Here is a 20993-nt window from a genome sequence, read left to right as displayed (position 1 = left end):
GGAGATCACATGAGCAGGCTGACTGCATGTCATTTATATAAAGGAGGAAGAACAAGGGCCCCAGCACACTGCCCTGAGTGGACTGTGGACTTGTGGAATAGTGGATTGTGGACTAGTGGACTAGTGGACTGTGGACTAGTGAACTAGTGGACTGTGGACTATGCACTGTGCTGTTTTCGGTCTGTTTCATCATGCTCCCATTGAAGGGAAATTCCACCACAAGCTTGCATACTAATACCCGCAATGATGCATAAATAAAGGCATTGATTGTTGCTAGAAGGGGAGATATTTATAAAAAGGACTGTACAGCTGACACAGGGAGAAACAAAGGCAACCAGCTTTCTCAACCAGCTTGAATTTCCTTCTGAGACGCACCTCTCCCCTTGTGAGACTGAGACACACCTCTCCCTTCTGAGACACACCTCTCCCTTCTGAGACACACCTCTACCTTCTGAGACATGCCTCTCCCTTCTGAGACACACCTCTGAGACATGCCTCTCCCTTCTGAGACACACGTCTCCCTTCTGAGACACACCTCTGAGACACGCCTCTTCCTTCTGACACACGCCTCTTCCTTCTGAGACACACCTCTCCCTCTGAGACACACCTCTCTCTTCTGAGACACACCTCTCCCTTCTGAGACACACCTCTGAGACATGCCTCTCCCTTCTGAGACACACGTCTCCCTTCTGAGACACACCTCTGAGACACGCCTCTTCCTTCTGAGACACACCTCTCCCTCTGAGACACACCTCTCTCTTCTGAGACACACCTCTGCCTTCTGAGACACACCTCTGAGACACACCTCTAATTTCTGAGACACACCTTTACCTGCTGAGACACGCCTCTCCCTTCTGAGACACACCTCTAATTTCTGAGACACACATCTACCTTCTGAGACACACCTCTACCTTCTGAGACACACCTCAAATTTCTTAGAAACACCTCTCCCTTCTGAGACCCTCATCCCAAAGCTACATGCTGCAGAAACCAGGGCCCTCATTCATCAACGTGTTCTACGCACAGATTTGTGCTTACCCTGTGCGTACGATCATTTCTAAGCAAAGAGTGGGATTCATCAATTTCAACTTGAACTTGACTCCGTGCTTACGTCTACGCACAGGTCAGAGCACACTTAGCTGACGCCCAGTGGTAGAATATATTATTACAACAAGGAAATGAGCTTCTGTGCATAATAACACTGGCATGTTCTGACTGTATGAACCGTAATTCATTATAGTTCATTGTAAAATAGCAACAGTAGTGTAATTATGGTCAAAACCCTATAAATAGCATTTGGAATAATAGATCTTTCTCTCAGAATGAATGCAGCAGTTTATATAGCGTTATCGGAATATACAGGGTGTAGGCTACTGACTGACTGCGCTCCGCGTAGCTTGATTGATTGATTGATTGAAAAGTTTATTAACAGATTGCGGAATGGGTACAGTACAGTACAGCTCAGTACATACAATTGTTAAGGGGATGCAGACCAGAGAAAGACTTTCGTCTTGTTTACATCAGGGTCCCCCATTTTCAATTCATCATAAATCATAAAGCTCAACTCGTTATTATTTTGCGCACAGACCAAAGAAACACGGGAACGTTTTGATTATATTTAAAAGGCTTTACGTTAAACGAAACAAGTGGAATTTCGAAGCTGTAAGCAGAATACAAGTCATATGAATATAGTGTTCTTCCCCCTTTTTACTGTATAAGAAAGAATAGAAAACGCATTGCAATGACACCAGATAGTGGACAGACTATGTATATGATGGGATTCAAGTTCGCGTTTTTGTTGATCATAGGCATGCTGTCAGAGTATGATATCTTAATCAAACATTCTAGAACATTTGTCGTCACAGATCATGTCCTAATAGAACATAGGCTATGGCATGGATCGTGATATTGTGTGGACTGTTATTATTACTGTACCGGTACCACCCATTGTGACAACAGCCTTGTGAGTCCCGCACACAAACATGATGGAATTCAAGTTCATGTATTGAAAGGCAGGCTACATCATACATGCAGTGAGATTCATTGTTCTTGTATATGCTCTCGTATTATTGTTTATATAGGCTACCCAATACTGACATCAAAATAGATTGTAGTATGCCTCTAGAAATCATATGCAGCAGGTAGAAAATTGACGGGAGATCCATCGCGATTTGGAATAAAATTGAGGAGAACTTTAATCCCTGGGTATTAATCAAACAACACGGCAAAAGGCAGTCATATTCCAGCGCGGTATTTATTAGTGTTTGCGCTGCCCAGGCAGCAATGGTTAATAGATATCATATCCGACATCACCGTAAGTGTACACGTCTGTCAGCCTGTCTCATGACACGCTTCCCTCGGCTTAGTCCATTTTTCCACATTTCATGGGTGTATTCCATTACCGTATATGGTTAATCGGGGCGTTTCTGGTATGCAAATACTTAAAACAGTGCACAAGCTCAAACGTAGGATCAAAGTCATATTCATCATGACAGGTGTGCGTAGAACCTGCGTACGCACGTGTGATGAATCCCGACTTTCCTGTGCGTACACTCATTCTAAATTCTGTGCTTACGTGTGGAAATAGAACATGTTCTACGCACACGTTGATGAATGAGGGCCCAGGCCTCCACAAGGAAGACGCTATGTCCAGCCACATACACATACTGTATTCTCATATTGTATTCCTACTCTTACTAGTTATACCACTGGCCAGTATGGCTTACCAGTTACCACCATAGTATATTTATACTTGTATCACTGTACATACATCAGATTAACATATTTACTCAGTAGCTTTGTTATATACTGTATATTCCATTGAATTACTTGTTGCTGTATACACACTGTATATTACACACCTGTCCTTAGGCCTGCCACGATAACACATTTTGCTGGGCGATTAATTGCCCCCGAAAATATTGCGATAAGCGATATTATTGCGACCGGTTAGAGAATTTTTTTTTGAGAAATTTATTTCCCAAAACTTATATTTTGAAGCCCACCGCTCCGTCTTTTCCGGTGTTTTAGACTTTTATTTTGAAGCCCACCGACCGGACCGGAAGTATTGTTGTGATTATCCTAGCAGAACCTATGAGCCGACAACTTGTCTCGTCCGGTTCTGTGTTTTTGAGCTAATGATAAAACAAATATTGAGATTGTTGGTGAACAACTAACTTTAGGTTAGTTTTAACGTTAGCTACTAACTAGGCACTAACTAGGCAAAATCTGCACATGGCTCGCTGATAACAAACTATCATTACACATGGGCAAAACAGAGTCCATTCTCTTCGGTTCAAATAACAAACTCAGCAAGACCGACGGTTTCTCAGTTACAGTGGGTGACAATATTGTCACAAGGAAAGACGAAATTACCTACCTGGGTTCCATCCTAGAGGCAAATCTTTCCTGTGACAAAATGGCATCCAATGTAATAAAAAAAGTCAACCAACGAACTAGATTCTTGTACCGGATCTCCTCTCTGGTAAACAAGAATACCCTGAAGACTCTGGCAGGAGCACTCATTCAAGGGTACTATGACTATGCGTGCACCTCATGGTACCAAAGCACCTCAAAGGCGCTTAAAACAAAATTACAAACATCACAAAACAAACTGGTCAGACTACTACTTGACCTGAACCCCAGAACCCACCTCACCCCTGCCCACTTTGCCAACCTAGGATGGCTTAGAGTAGACGACAGAGTACAGCAACTTGCAATGGGCCTGGTCTACAAGATACACTATACGACCGGGGTGCCCATGTACATGTCAAAATACTTCCCAAAGGTCAGTGAATACCACAACCACTACACCAGAGGAAGCTCAACAAATCATGTTAAACCCAGATTCGGCTCAAACAAGGGACTAAACACGTTCCGCAATTATGCCACAACAATGTGGAACGCCCTACCCAAAGCTGTAAAGGAATGTGAATCCCTGCCCACATTCAAAACCGCCCTTAAAGAGCACCTACGGGAGGCTGCCATTCGAAACTGGCCACCGTAAATGCCCAAAACCCCCACCACCTCCTAATAGACAGTCTCCTCCCCACCGCATGTATATATTCCCTCCCCGCCGTATGTATATTTCCCTCCCACCCACCCACCCCCTCCTAATGTACAGTCCCCTCCCCATCATATGTATATACTCTGTCAGGATCTAGGGGTAACAGTACTGTATATTTGAATACCGCCTATGTCACAAATGTATCAGTACTAAATACCTATATGTCCCTATGCCATAAATGTCATGTATGTTGTGTATGTCATAAATGTCTATATGAATTGAAAATGGGGGACCCTGATGGAAACAAGACAAACGTCTTTCTCAGGTCTGCATCCCCTTAACAATTGTATGTATTGAGCCGTACTGTATTGTACCCATTCTGCAATCTGTTAAATAAAGTTTTCATTCATTCATTCATTCAACGTTAGATGCAGCTACTACAGGCAATCAACGATGAGGAGGAAGCGTCAAAGCAGTATATAATAGAATAGCTGTGGTGCGTAGGCACTGCAGCACGACTCGAAACTACCTACTACGTTATAATAAATGAATTCATGTTTAACTTGTCCCCGTGTCCAGTCCTTTGACTAGCCCCACCCGTTCATTGTAAACAATGATGCATGTAATTGTATAAACGTTATTCTGTGTTGTAGCTATGCTATACGTTGTATTTCGTTTGTTAGCTATTTAGCTAATGTTGTTAGCATTGAATGAGAATCAACACTCGATCTTTCATCTTTATTTAGCAGTCCAGTTTCTCCGGGCAGTAGCGAGTAACTACTTGGGTCTAAAAATAGCTAACGTTACACTATAAATAACGCTACTTGGTTAAAAGGAGCAACACTATTGAGAAATGTAGTTAAGCTATGTGGCGTTGCCCCACGGAGCTCCTGTGCTGTGCTCTGTAGTAAAGCCAGCGGCCCGCCTCCCAACACGGACAGTGACTGACAAGGGGCACTGGTTCCGCTTCATTAAAACAAACGCGCAAATAGCAATTAATCGCGCCCGTCAAAATCATTGCATTAATTTTAATTATCGCTGCAATTAATCGATTTATTGCTTATCGCGGCAGGCCTACCTGTCCTGTATATTATGCACTTTACTGTTACCGAAGGTTATCCTATAACCCTAGTTATGTGAATACTATCTGAGCGTTCCGCGTGAGCGTTATGGGAAGAAACCTGGTTTAGACCCCAACATTTTCAATAACCTCCGCCCCATCTCCAACCTACCATTTCTCTCAAAAATCCTGGAAAAAGTAGTGGCTTCTCAGATTCATGCTCACCTCTCCAACAATAACCTCTATGAACAGTTCCAATCTTGTTTTCGCCCCCGTCACAGCACAGAAACAGCCCTCCTCAAAATCACAAATGACCTACTGATGGCAGCTGACTCCGGACTATTATCCATCCTCATCCTCCTCGATCTAAGCGCCGCATTTGACACCATATCTCACTCCACCCTCCTTAACCGACTAGCCTCCATTGGAATCTCCCACACATCCCTAGACTGGTTCCACTCATATCTCTCTGGCCGTACTCAGTTCATTCAGCTAAAATCATTCACATCCCATCCATCCCCCCTCTCCTCCGGTGTTCCCCAGGGCTCTGTCCTTGGCCCTATCCTCTTCATTATCTACCTCCTCCCACTCGGTCGGATTCTCCGCAAATACAGCATTCATTTCCACTGCTACGCGGGCGACACCCAGCTCTATGTTTCCTCCAAACCCACTTCCACCCTCCCTCCCTCTTCCCTCTGTGCCTGTCTAAAGGAAATCAAATCCTGGTTCACCTCAAATTTCCTGAAATTAAACAGTGGCAAAACAGAGGTAGTCCTCATTGGCTCCAAGTCCACACTCACCAAGCACCCGAGTTTCACCCTCACCATAGCCAACTCCTTGGTTTCCCCTTCCCCCCAGGTCAAGAGTCTGGGTGTCGTCCTCGACAGCACCCTATCATTCCATTCCCACATCAATAACATCATCCGGTCCGCCTACTTCCACCTTCGCAACATCAACCGCCTCCGCCCCTTCACTCACTCCCAACAGCGCCACAATCCTGGTCCACTCCCTCGTCACTTCCTGCTTAGATTACTGCAACTCCCTTCTCTTTGGTCTCCCCCACAAACTCCTCCATAAGCTCCAACTGGTCCAGAACGCTGCTGCCCGCATAATCACCAGAACCCCTGTCATCAGTCACATCACCCCGTCCTACGCCAACTACACTGGCTTCCCATTAAACTCTGCATAGACTACAAGATCCTCCTCCATACATACAAGGCCATTCACAACCTCGCCCCTCCATACCTGTCCGACCTCCTTCATATCAACATTCCCACCCGGTCTCTCAGGTCTGCCTCCTCCATCAACCTGACCGTCCCCCCAGCCCGTCTGTCCACCATGGGGTCAAGAGCCTTCAGCTGCTCTGCCCCCCGCCTCTGGAACTCCCTCCCCCCCGACATCAGGAACATTGACTCCATCATTTCTTTTAAAACCCACCTCAAAACCCACCTTTTTAGGCAGGCGTATGTCTGATTTTATTTTCTGTCTGATTTTATATATTTAAATTTTTCTTATTTTAATGTACTGTGATTATGAATTTAACTGTTTTTAAATTGTTGTACGGCGTCCTTGAGTGCCTTGAAAGGCGCCTTATAAATAGAATGCATTATTATTATTATTATTATTATTATTATGTTCGTTGTCCGTGCGCCACAGTGCGCACGCGTTGAAAAACGTCCACTCTGCACCTTTACATCCATCATGGCCACGCCCGTCCCGTGTTCCATAAAACACAGGGCGGGGCCACCCTTTCCTCCTTCAGAGTCTGAATTTCACCTGAGAAAAACAGCCAAGGGTCCTCAGGGTGTGAAAGGGGAACTCATAACTAGGGTTATAGGATAACCTTTGTTATGTTTCATCACTATCTGAGCATTCTGCTCCGCTTATGGGAACTAGAGGGGGAGCGGACGCACAGCCACTGACCGATGCACCCCCTGAGGGCCCTTACGACCATCAAGACGGGGAGGGGGGTCTCGTCCTTCGCTCGTCCTAACGAGGAGCGGGGAGATAGAAACTCCGATCCAATATGCGTAATAGGGAACAGCCACCCTAGGACGCACAACGTGAGTGGAACTGTGTGTAAAAACACTCGACTCCACACCCACACACTCCTGCTAGCCCACCTGGTGGCCGGATGCAGGAGAAGTCCCGGTACTCAGACTGCATGGGAGACAGAGCCCCCAGTCATGTCCATGAGGTAAAACCTGACTGACAAAAGGGCCTGGGGAGGACCAAGAGGCCGCAGCGCAGATGTCCTCCACCGAGACCCCCCCAAGCAGGGCAGCAGAGGCACGAGTGGAGTGTGCCCTGACGCCCACAGGGGGAACTTGTCCAGCCAAAGTGTAGCAGAGGGCAATGCCCTTGCGCAACCAATGTGACAGGCGTTGTTTGGACAGCGCCTTACATTGTAACAGACAAATAGGCCCCCAACAGCCCCACCAGGACTAGTTGGAGGTCCCAGCTTGGAGACGGAGCATGTTTAACAGGCTTGAGGCGCTGTGCGCCCAGCAGGAAACGTCTCACGAGAGGGTGGCTGAATAATGTTTTGCCCTCAAAGCCCATATGACATGAAGATATAGCCGCGGCATATACCTTCACTGTCGAGGCCAAGAGCCTATCCAGGATAGACTGGAGGAAGGACAGAACCGAGTTCAGGGGATATGATACCGGGTCCAGGCCCTCAGCCTCACACCACTCTCGAAACACGCCACTTCCCTGCATAAACTGTAGTAGTGGACAGAGCGCACGCGTTCTGGATGGTGTTAATCACAGTAGTGCTAAGACACATCCCCTCCAAATTCAACCTCAGCAGCCAAGCCATTAGAGGCTGCCCCAGGACAGGTAGTTGAAACACCGAGCCGTGTGCCTGAGAGAGGGCCCGCGGCGGCCATGGGATAGGCCACGGCGGGGCCACCAGAAGTTGAATTAGGGCTGGGAACCACAAGGCTGTGCCCCGATCCAGCGCGACCAGGATCAAAGTCCTGCGCTCCTGACGTACCCGCCCCAACAGCTGGTTTATCAGATGTATGGGGGGGAATGCATATAGAATCCCAGGCGGCCACGGGTACATCGAGAAGGCATCCACTCCCAGAGGGGGGTTGTCCTTCCGTCTGACTGAGAACCAGGTCCACCGCCGCCTCCCCGAATCGGTTCCAGATCAGTCTGACCATGGCTGGGTCCAGTCCCCACTCGTCTGGGTGGGGACCTCCTCGTGACATCAAATCCGCACCCACGTTCTCCTTGCTGGGAATGTGGAGAGCCCTCAGGCTGCGCAGATTGCGAGATGCCCATAGCCAGAGTCTGACCGCCACCTGGTGGAGACGGGGGGAGCGTGCGCACTCCTCCCTGTCTGTTGATATACGCCGCTGATGCTGGTCTGTCTGTCCTGACCAGAACGTGCTTGCCCATCACATGAGGGCAGAGCCGTTTGAGGACTAGAAGCACTGCCTTCAATTCCAACACATTGATATGTAGGGTAGACCGAGCAGGCCAACTGCCTCCTACCGCGTTGGTCCGACATCCTGTGAGGGAGGCGTCGGAGAAGACCGTCGCGTGCAACGTGTTGCTGCCCATGGGGACACCGTCGGTAAGGGTTCCCGACCTCCTCCAGTGGTTGAGGTCCCCTATCATGGAAGTGGGGACTCGGGTGCTTCCGCTTGCCTCTCACAGAGTCTATTTTCATACTGAAAAACCACCTCTGCATTTTCCTCATAAAGAGGAGACCAAGCGGGACCACGGAGTGGGCAGACGGCATCCTGCCAAGCAGGCGCATTACGGACCACGCTATAACCGTGCTGCCAGGATGGAACCCCCCGAGCGCACCGAGAATATCCTCTCGACCATGGACCGCGGAACGCATTTGGAATGGGTAGGGCCAATTATGTGACGTTACTCCCTCCGCCCAAACCAAGCCACATGCTCGTAACGCATTTGTTTATTGATTATAGCCTACATCTAGTTACAATCAAATAGTATCATAATATGCATTACTTAACCAGTATGATTAGAAAGCGTAAATAATGTGACACGGGGGTCAACCAATTGCATAATCAAATAGTATCATAATATGCAATGCATTACTTAACCAGCCAGTATGATTAGAAAGTAGGGATGTCCCGATCGCCTTTTTTTGCTTCCGATCCGATCCCGATCATGTGATTTTAAATATCTATCGATCCGATCGTTTCCGATCCGATCTTTCACATTAGTAATCAATTTTGACGCAGAGCGAGACAAGCCCATCTGTTGCCTATAGTCCGGGGCGCGAGAGCGGAGGCTTTTGTTATTACATTCACCCTGAGAAATGTGCTTCTGCTTCATATGAGAAATATTAAAAGTTTCAATATATGTTTGCACATTAGTATACATTCAGTGTTCGACTTACGTAATGGTCCATTCTGGTCTGAAACGCCGACGATAATCCTCAGTCACGTAACGTTATCCTCCAGGTGAAAAGTTAGTCTGAAAACTTCGCCTCCAGCCTGTCCTCCTTGCAAACATTGCAACTGGCTTGACTTTCTATTTTAAAATGCTTAGTTCCAAACCTCTGACATTAAGTCTAGCTGCTCAAGTCAGTGGATATTAACCGTGTTTCGGGAGCGACGTGTTGTACTGTTGTTGTGATGTGGTCGAGCGTGTAGCGTGTAGCGTCTAAATTAAAGGGGTGTTTGTTGCAACGGTGAAAATTAAAGGGGAATGTGTTTGTTGTGGACAATTATTCTGCTCTGTGTGACAATAAATACATTAATGATATTATATGTAATTTAAAACCAAAACTAAGGCCTCCGTATGAGTTTAAGACGTGGACATGGTCATGTTTGTTGAATACAATTTTTCTTTTTTTGACTGCCGATTTTAATTATTATTTTTTCCCGATCCCCGATCCTCTGAAAAGCACGTGATCGACGCCGATTCCGATCACGTGATCGGATCGGGACATCCCTATTAGAAAGCGTAAATAATGTGACAACGGCGGTCAACCAATTGCATAATCAAATAGTATCATAATATGCAATGCATTACTTAACCAGCCAGTATGATTAGAAAGCGTAAATAATGCGACACGGCGGTCAACCAGTTGTATAGGATAAAAAAATGTCAACACTGACCCCATCTTAATTCCCAAAGAAGTGCCTCCGTCTCTCGTTGTGCTGGATGAAGTCACTGGCAACGGCGAGAACATCCACATTGGCCAAAGCTTCCCTGTGTGTGTGGCTGCACATCAAGTCATTGAGTCTCCTTTGAGTCATTGTTGACCTTAGATAAGTCTTCATCCGACGAAGGGTTGAGAATGACCTCTCGGCGCTGGCAGTTGACACAGGAATTGTATAAAACGTTCGGATCACATCTGGCAGCATGCCCAACTGTGTGCGTAAACTGTCAAAATCCTTCTCGTAGAGTGACACAGTGGAGGACGGGAAACTGCGGATCTTCCCTTTAGCCGCAGTTACAATCACACGTTCCAGGTCAGCAGCCACATGCAGGTCTCTCTGCTCAAAACACCGGTCCATTTTGCCATCAAGAAGATCAAGAACTTCAAAGTACAGTCTCCTATAATGATCCACTGGGCTCTGGAATGTGTGCGTGGCTTCTCCCACATCCAGTCTTTTGGGGAGTTTCTGCTGCCTGGGCAACACAGGGGCATCGGTTATGTCCTTTGAATCATGTACTAGCGCTGGGCGATATGGCCAAAAATGATATCGCGATAACGATATCGATAACAATATCATATCACTCGATTACAAAAAAATTTGAATATTAAATTAAAAAAAATAAACATTTTAAACAACATAATGTATGTTTATTTTGCAGCAATTCTTTGTCGTTGCCGCCATCTTTAGTGTTACATCCCCTCACACTCCAGTTCTCAGGCTGCAGCTGGTTTGAAAGCGAAAGTAAACCGGTCAGTATTGTCATTTGGACAAGCAAAGCCATTACTTTAAGTTGCAGGCAAGAAAGACAAGTCTGTCCACTGTCTCTGGTTTTAAAACTGCCCTGTTGCAGGTCAAAAAAAAAAACGATATTTTTTTCCCGATATCGATTATTAAAATATATCGCGATAATTATCGTTATCGTTATATCGCCCAGCCCTAACCTGTACCACTGTCTTGTAGAAATCATCAAACGCATTATCTGACCTCTTCTGCTGAATACAGCTTCGAGTAACTGCTACAGCTGTTTGCGCATCCTCTAATGCAGTGGTCACCAACCTTTTTAAGCCCAAGATCACTTTTTTTTTTGGTGAAGGCAAGATCTACCTATTGAAGCGTTGAGAGAAAAAGACAGCCAAGATTGTACTTTAAACTAAATTACTTTTATTTGCCTGTATTATAATTACATGCAATGCTTTGGTCCAACATTAAAACGTCAAAGTAGAACTGTAATATGTACTTTCTCAATCAGTGCTAAGTGCAGTCATCTTATGCAGCATCACTTTTCACATCAAAACAAAAGTAGAACTGTAATGTGGACTCTCATATTATTAACATTGACAAACATATTTACAATTAGCATTTTATAAAGTAGAACTGTAATGTGTACTTTCTCAGTCAGTGCTAAGTGCAGTCATCTTATGCAGCATCACTTTTCACATCAAAACAAAAGTAGAACTGTAATGTGGACTTTCTCATATTATTAACATTGACAAACATATTTACAATTAGCATTTTATAAAGTAGAACTGTAATGTGTACTTTCTCAGTCAGTGCTAAGTGCAGTCATCTTATGCAGCATCACTTTTCACATCAAAACAAAAGTAGAACTGTAATGTGGACCTTCTCCTATTAATTAACATTGCCAAACATATTTACAATTAGCATTTTATAAAGTAGAACTGTAATATGTACTTTCTCAGTCAGTGCTAAGTGCAGTCCTCTTATGCAGCATCACTTTTCACATCAAAACAAAAGTAGAACTGTAATGTGGACCTTCTCCTATTAATTAACATTGCCAAACATATTTACAATTAGCATTTTATAAAGTAGAACTGTAATGTGTACTTTCTCAGTCAGTGCTAAGTGCAGTCCTCTTATGCAGCATCACTTCTCACATCAAAACAAAAGTAGAACGGGTTGGTGACCACTGCTCTAATGATATGTTTGCAAAGTCCTAGACAGCTGTTCAATTGGTGAAAAACACAAACGCAAGGTGCAGGCCAAAGAATGTGCTAAATTTGTCAAGGACTGCCAAAATGCCCCCAGCTTTCCTGCCAGTTTCATCATGTGATTCTGTTCGCACTGTCCATCGCGTCGGACAGAGAGTCCGTAGGTTGTGATTGCCAGGGGCCATTTCATTTTTCAAGACTTGGAACTTGTGGTTTTGTTTAGGAGATTGTTTCACTAGATGTGTCACTTCTTGCACAAAATCCAATGCATCCCTAATGGCCTTGCATTTTTCCCAGTGTCCTGCAAACATAAATTCAAACAATGCGCAAAGCCATGCACATATATGGCTGCAGGATTGCTCCATTTAAATGTTGCGGCAACTCCATTCAAATGGCCAGACATACTTGCAGCGCCATCGTATGCCTGCCCCCGGCACATACTTGGCAAAATGTTACAGAGTATCAGGATGTAATTTAGTGCAGCGACAATGGTCGAGGCGTCGGCTTTGGGTAAATCAAATAATCCAATGAAATCCTCGTGAACGACATAGCTGTCATCAACCCAGCGAAACAGAGACACTAGCTGTTCTTTGTTTAAAATGTCTCTGGTCTCGTCCGCTATTAATGCATAAAATGCATTATCACGAATAGGTGAAAGTACCTGGCCTAATACGCAATGTGAAATTAAATGAATCGGCTCATTTATTATGTCATGGCTCATGTAATTTTTTTCAGTGAGCCATTGGTCAATTTCTGGACAGTCCTGGGCTTGCAATTGCAATAGCTTGTAAAGGTTGCTATTCTGGGGATCATTACCATCTAAAGCGATGCCCTGACCCATGAGATACATAATAGATGTTATCTCCTTGATTAGCATCTCTCGTCTGACTTTTTGCTTAGCTTTCAGTTGCGTGTCTAATTGGGCTGCAATGCTAGGTTGCTGGGAAACGTATACCTGGTAGTAAGCCATGGCCTCTCTGTGGTATTTGCTACTCTCATGTTTTCTAAAAGAATACAGCGTTTTTCCAATTCTGAAATCCAAGCACTGAAAATGCATTCTCGTTGGTTTTGCTTAAACCAGAACCGAGTCCTTTCATTGTCCAAAGACGACATTGTGTGCAGAACAGTTTTGCTCTTGTTTGGCAAAACGTTAGCCATCTGTGGTCCTTGAACCACTTGGGATGAACAGACCGGTTTCTCTGAGATGTACCTTCTCCCTGTATCCGTTTTGTACCTGCGAGAACAGCGGGGTCGTCTGGTTGGTTGGACTTTGATAGATCCCTGCAGCACTCACTGGAACAGTGGACGTCTGCGAGGCTCGTAACGGTAGCAGCGGAGGGGCTAACTGTGCTAACACTAGCAGCAGCCGCGGCAGGTGCACTGACTTGGGGATGCTCTTTGTCGGCTGGTCCCGCTGGGGTGAGGCTAACGTTGGTGGGAGCGGCAGAGGGGCTAGCTGGAATTGGAAATTCTTCTAGTACTGCTGGTTCCTCAGAGAGCTCATCGTTGGCTGGAGTGACGGTGGTGGACGTTAACTTTGACCCGAAGAAATCTGTAATTTTTCGACGCTTCATCATTCAATGGTATCTCTCGTATACTGTAGATAGAGGCTAGACTAGAGCGCTATTTGAAATGGATGCACGTTTGTATGAGCTAATACCTCTGTGTGCAGCGTGCTCACATGACACAATAGCCAATCAATCATTAGGAAACAGAATTTGTCGCTTGTGATAGGCTAGTTCATGTATTTTTTTAAGTTTTTTTTTTACGTATGCTTACAGATAGTGGAAATTAACCCGGGAAGCGCGCAGAAGTGCAATACATTAACACATTGAGTGCAACGGCCCTTTGACCATATATGGGCTAGAGTGCCAGCACTGAAGTCAATGGGAGGTCGGGGAAATTTGCGAAGGCTTAAACTATATCTTAAATTATGGCTATGGGTCTAAAACACCCCTCGCTTATCAATGGCTTGCTTGCAGTCAACACGAAACGGATTGTTTTTTCATTGGTACATTTCCGTTTTATACCGCTTTGAATACGGGTGAGGCTAACGTTGGTGGGAGCGGCAGAGGGGCTAGCTGGAATTGGAAATTCTTCTAGTACTGCTGGTTCCTCAGAGAGCTCATCGTTGGCTGGAGTGACGGTGGTGGACGTTAACTTTGACCCGAAGAAATCTGTAATTTTTCGACGCTTCATCATTCAATGGTATCTCTCGTATACTGTAGATAGAGGCTAGACTAGAGCGCTATTTGAAATGGATGCACGTTTGTATGAGCTAATACCTCTGTGTGCAGCGTGCTCACATGACACAATAGCCAATCAATCATTAGGAAACAGAATTTGTCGCTTGTGATAGGCTAGTTCATGTATTTTTTTAAGTTTTTTTTTACGTATGCTTACAGATAGTGGAAATTAACCCGGGAAGCGCGCAGAAGTGCAATACATTAACACATTGAGTGCAACGGCCCTTTGACCATATATGGGCTAGAGTGCCAGCACTGAAGTCAATGGGAGGTCGGGGAAATTTGCGAAGGCTTAAACTATATCTTAAATTATGGCTATGGGTCTAAAACACCCCTCGCTTATCAATGGCTTGCTTGCAGTCAACACGAAACGGATTGTTTTTTCATTGGTACATTTCCGTTTTATACCGCTTTGAATACGAGTATAGAAATTCCGCGATAATAGCTCTTTAGTGGAATACACAAAACACGTTGTAATTTTTCGGCTGATTTATGAATAGTTTTCAAATAAACGCTATATTATCGATAGTATATATATATAGAGAGCGGGGCCCAGAGGAGAGGAATTATCCTCTCCTCCAGGGGAGACTGCTCCAACCAAAGATGTCTGCATCAACGTTGAAAGCGTCGTCCCTTTCCCTGAGGCTATAGCTAGATGCAGCATAACTTCAAAACCCTGCGCGAAGGTCTCGGCATCATCCGGACCCAAGACCCCACCGCCTGACACAATTTTTGACAGAAAGGCAGCTAGCTGCGCAATGTTAGTCGCTGCTGCCAGGTTCTGCACTGTGGCGGTATAGGCCTCGTCTGCCCACTCAGCCATCTGCCGGGCCAACTCGCCTCTCGGCGTCAGCTTCTGGTTGGGGTGCCACTCTACCATTTCTGGGCAATGGACAGAGGCATGCGGCTTGTCTAAGCGCGGCATGCCGGTCCTAAGCCCCTCGACCAGGCCGTCTACCTGTGTAAAAGGTAGATAAGCCTCGGTCAGGCCCTTAACACTAGACACCACCTGTCCTTCAGCGGCATAAGGGTTAATCGGCGGAAACCCCGGACACAGTAGGCCCTGCTGTGCCAGAGAACGCCATAATACTGGGAAAAACACGTAATAACATTGCTTGTTGTCTGCGTTCACCCAAGTACAAACCCCACTGCGCTGTGCTCATGTTGCACGGGCAATGAGCAACAGTGACAGCGTCAACGGCGCGTGTTGCCGTTAACGGCCCTACCTGGCCGCGGCTCGTTTCGACTACCGCCTGCCGTGTGATGTCGCTTTCCAGTCCTCTACCAAGCCGGTGACGGTGATCTGAAGAAAGTCCAGCGTCGGGCACCCAGCGATACTCCATCTGGACGCGCTGGGGAAGTCCTGGAAAGGACTTCGGTAGTTCAATGTTCTTTTCTTTCTGCTTTCTCTTCATAACTCCTAGTATCCACTGTTAGCCGGCGCATTTGAGCAAAGCCTTCTCGCGTGAAAAAACGAAGGAAGGAGGAAAGGGTGGCCCTCCCTGTGTTTTATGGAACACGGGACGGGCGTGGCCATGATGGATGTAAAGGTGCAGAGTGGAAATGTTTCAACGTGCACGCACTAGGCGCACGGACAACGTATATATCCCATAAGCGGAGCGGAACGCTCAGATAGTGATGAAACATAACTTGTACTACTTTTTGTTGTACTGTACATGTGCTGTAGGATGACGATACAAATCGAATCTATTCGTACAACATTCTACTAAATTCTACCAAATGAGTTTCCCTTTAAGATTAATTCTGGTGCCTACTAGACACCCCAGATAACCAGTGCTAAAAACCTATAACTTGAGGAAATACTGTTTTGATGAGTCGGCATTGGGAACCAGAACCGACGTTGGTTTGGCGCAGGATTGGTTTGGCCACGATGTGTCTCGGTAACTCCTAAAACAAACACCAGCAGGCACAGAGTCGGGCTGAAACCACTGTAGTGGTGAGCTGAGCAACTGGAAGACATAAATAAGGAATTTGTAGCATAAGGAGGCCAAGTTGAAATGGCTGAACTGTGATGTTCCTAAGGCACTAGTGTGTGGACAGTGAAGGGATCGATCAGGACCTCCTGCTGTGTGTCTGTGAGCATATACTGTAGATTGTGAGAATAGGGCCAATATTTGGAACCTCATATGTGGGCATATTATAATATTATCCCAACTGGGGGAAAGTACAGCTCCATTGCATGCATGCAGAACATCTGTACTTCCCTTTGGTGGACTGTTAAATAATACATTCAGTTCACAGTTCTTGTTTTTTTTGCAGTCATCCTCCTGAGACTTTCTCCCACCAGATTATCCCTATTATGAATAATCCTCCTTGACATACAAATCATTCTGTTACCTAAGCTTCTCTTCTTTTAAATTTTTTAAAATTTTATTAAGGACTGAAGTTGGTCTTATAAGCTAAGCCCTACAGTAGAGTCTGGGATGGAAACCAGAGATTGTCTACGGTCAATGTAATGCTCCATTCCTCGTTGACACCTAATGTTGAGAGACTGAATGTTTTGTTCCTCCTCACGTCATTTTTTATTGAAGGGACAAAGGGTTCACACATTTTTACCTCATACCTTTACCTACTTTGTTTTGAACTTGGCAACAAAGAGAAAATAAACCCAGATGGTGAATGAAGATTAATGTTGTTTACATGTTGCAGGCATGTATCCCCTCCTTACTTCACGTTTTTCCACGTGGAATGCACTTGATTGGATAAATGATATGTTGGTGCTCTAGTGCCACATCTAGTGGCTGAACGCTATCTATAGGACCTTTAACAAAATTACTAGAAAAATAATTAGTTAATTAATTGCGGCCTAAGTGAAATGAACAAGATTACATTTCGGATGAGCATAGGTGCAATCAATGTACAGTTTATGTGTGATGACTGACATTAAAGGAACACTCAACACTCATACACTCATTTGCCATTTCCCCCACCGTTTCAAAAGGAGATTGATCAGTTTCATCTCGGTTTTGTCCAGTAGTCCCGAATAGAAGTCCAGGTGCATGCTAGCCTAGCTTAGCACAAGGACTGGAAGCAGTAATGTGCAGCTAGCCTATAGCTCTGTCAAAAGTGAAGAAATATACAACTCCAAAACTGATGGACAGATATGACAATTATATCAATCTTCTCATCTGACTCTTGGGTAGATGTCAAATACGTGTATTTCCCAAAATGTTGGTGTGTTCCTCTAAAGGTGATCCCTTACAAAAAATCATGGTCGTTTTATGGTCATTTCAGTTTTATTAGTAACCTCTTAGTATGTGGATTGTGGGCATGGTATAGTACTGCCATGGTAAAAGTAATCTATCACCATAGGGTGACCATATTGTGATTTCCAAAAAAGAGGACACTCTATGGTCAAGCCTTGCACGCGTTGCACTCTGCCTCCCATTTGTATCGATCGGGACGGTAAATTGGGAATTTTCTCTGCAGTTCATCTGTAAATATACACTTGCGCTTTGGCATTGTTGTGAGCAGAATCAACGCTGCTCCGTTTGCGAGTAGAATCAAATCTGTCTGCTTCCTCAGTTTGCGTGTGACGGGATAGCTCCTCCCACAAAGCAGTCTTCTCTGGGATTACGTCACACACAACAGAGTACAGTAGTATTCTGTGCAATGTGCCAGTCAATTTAAGTAAACGCTTAATGGTCCCGGTAAAAACAAGGAAACACAGACATTTTCATGAATTTAGAAGGAAAAAAAACTGACGCCCCGGACAGGGTGTGAAAAGAGGACATTTGGTCACCCTACAATAGTAGAACCTTTGTGCTTAATACTGTGGCATAATCCAATTTAAACCACAATACTGTTTTGTGAGGTGATTATTAATACTCATCATCTCCTTTTTTCTCTTTCCTTCCATTCTGTAGGTTGAATCAGCAGTGCAGATGATACACCAGGGCCGGAGGGAGCTATTAGAGGAGGCGTGCCGCTCATACACGCGCAAGCGACGCGTCCTCATCCCGGAGGACCTGAAGCACGTCATTGTGGACGACCAGCATGGCCTGCTGTACTGCTACGTGCCCAAGGTGGCCTGCACAAACTGGAAGCGCGTGCTCATGGTCCTGACGGGCGCCGCCGGGCTCCACCAAGACCCGCTCGATATCCCTGCCAACGAGGCTCACGTTCCGGGGAACCTCCGCACCCTGTCGGAGTACTCCACCTCCCAGATCAACCAGCGCCTGCGCTCCTACCTCAAGTTTGTGTTTGTGCGCGAGCCGTTCGAGCGCCTGGTGTCTGCGTACCGCAACAAGTTCACACGGAGCTACAACACGGCGTTCCATAAGCGCTATGGCACCAAAATAGTCCGGCGGCACAGGCAGGACCCGCAGCCGGAAGCTCTGGAGAGCGGCGACGATGTTTCCTTTGAGGAGTTTGTGTACTACCTTGTGGACCCTGCCACGCAGCGGGAGGAGCCCTTCAATGAACACTGGGAGCGGGTGCACTCGCTCTGCCACCCCTGCCTCATCCACTACGATGTGGTGGGCAAGTATGAAACGCTGGAGCAGGACTCCCGCTATGTGCTACAGCTGGCAGGGGTGGAGGGCCAGGTGAACTTCCCAGCCTCCTCCAAGAGCACCAGGACGACAGGAGACATGGCGGCCCAGTTCTTCCATAACATCAGCCCTTTCTACCAGAAGAAGTTGTACAACCTCTACCGCATGGACTTCCTCCTCTTCAACTACTCTACACCAGCTTACCTCAAGTTTAGTTGAGGTTGGAACTCAGGGCTCGGCTACATTGATCCGTCGTTTTGATGGACAAAAAAAAAGCTGTGAGAACTTTTGGAACCGAGGAATAAATCACCGTCCCGTCAGCGAAGCTAATGTTTCTGCATACGCACGATTATGCTAGGTTGTAATTTAAAAACAAACCGAAGATGGACGGTAATACTTTTATCTCCGTTTTGTGATGAATGTAGCCGGGCCCTTATCCAGAGACTCTACTTAAAGATGCCTTAACTATGGTTTTCTATGAGGACCATGCAGACTCAACCGCACACTGTTACATGGAATAAGCTCACATTTTATATGGTCAGGCCAATGAGGACCTTGTAGACTCAACCACTGAATTGCGTGGACATTCCTTGTAATTGTATGTGGTTCAGTCTACACTGTCCTCGTTTTAAAAGCATCAGAAATCTTTGGTCCAATTTAAGACACATGATGACTGGTGTTTACTGGTATGACAGCTCCTAACAGTTCAGTTGTTTTGGGTGATGCTCATATCTGTAGGCCTTGTGACTGAGAATGCAGAGACTTTGTTGCAACTCATCAGAAATGGATCTTGAAACCTCCAAAAATAAGAGGACATATTTGGGGAAATGTATTCAAAGATATATTTTCTATCAGGCTGAATAACTTGGAGGGCGGACACTAGTGAGAGAGGACACATCATCACAGGAGGAAACAGTTTGCCTAAAGTAGGCAAGTTTTACTTTTTACTGTAAAGTGAGCCAATGGAAATTGAACTGTTGTCTTGTGTATGTCTCAAACAGTACATGGGAACAAAGATTATCTTTAATATGGTCATAGTTGTCTGCTGTTTGCAAAGTTACCATTTTGCATCACAAATATAATTTCTACATCAAGAGGAAGGTACCACGATGAAAGTAGTATTTGTGTCATATAGACACTGATGCCTTGTCCATACGTATACGGATATTTTTTTAAACGTAGTATTTTCTCTGCTGGCCTCCCGTCCACATGAAAATGACTGAAAACTGAGCTTTTTGAAAATGCTTTCCAGGGTGGATATATTTTTTTTAACTCTATTTTGCCTGTATATGTGTGGATGGCTGAAACTGAGCTTTTGGACAATGTTATCATGACCAATGGCCCCTGTCCATGCACATACAGATATTTCTGCAATCAGGGCCATGGAGAGATCCCTGCAGCCTGCCATCAAGTCAGTTCATATTATGCGTTTTTGGTGTAGACAGGAATTTATTTGAAAACGGAGGGGTGAAAAATATTTGTTTTCATATCTGTGTACGTGTGGACATACTGTATGAAGACATACAAGTTTATGTGCCTTTGACTGGGCCTTATTTTGACTTCAAAAGACACAACATCTTTGTGTAACTGACTGTGACTGAGGGTCATGTACTGTAGAAAGTGATTTTGTGCAATTATGGCATTGACTTAATTTATTGGGATGTTTCTGACTCTATTCAAGAAGCGGTGAGTCAAACCAAAATAGGAATACGTTATCCAACCATTCTTAAATAAACACATTTAAGCAGTGATTTCTTTTGTGTGGTTCTGTATAGGGGTTCTTTGACAAATTCAGTTGTTGGAAATCGTATAGGAGTGGATTTTCAATATCGTTTTCTAAGGCAACAGCTGAAATACATACAAGATACAAGACATAAATCTTGTAAATTTCTTTGGTGTTCATTTCCTTATCCTTTAGGCTCAGCATCACTGATGGAAATCTACAAAAACTAAAGGCTTTGTGTCACTTCTCTGGATCTGACGTTGAGGCCACCTGTGTTCGAGAATGGTACTGCAAATTACATCATACAAGCATGACTAAGAAAATACTTTTTACGCAGGTTAC

General features: G+C 45.2%; 1 protein-coding gene across 1 annotated transcript in view; it reads left to right on the top strand.

Moving 5' to 3' along the window:
• LOC311231235 (carbohydrate sulfotransferase 11-like) overlaps window positions 1–20667 on the top strand; it is a 120887-nt gene extending 100220 nt beyond the window's left edge. The window contains exon 3 of the mRNA XM_084317781.1: window positions 18302–20667. Within this exon, the coding sequence (XP_084173907.1) occupies window positions 18302–19147 (846 nt within the window). The 3' untranslated portion in view covers window positions 19148–20667. The remainder of the gene's footprint in view (window positions 1–18301) is intronic.
• Window positions 20668–20993: the final 326 nt, after the last annotated feature.

The sequence above is a fragment of the Notolepis coatsorum genome (assembly GCF_963971535.1).
Source record: "Notolepis coatsorum genome assembly, chromosome: 6".
NCBI lineage: Eukaryota > Metazoa > Chordata > Actinopteri > Aulopiformes > Paralepididae > Notolepis > Notolepis coatsorum.
The sequence above is the reverse complement of the archived record's forward strand: the minus strand, read 5'-3'. Positions and strand labels throughout refer to the sequence as shown.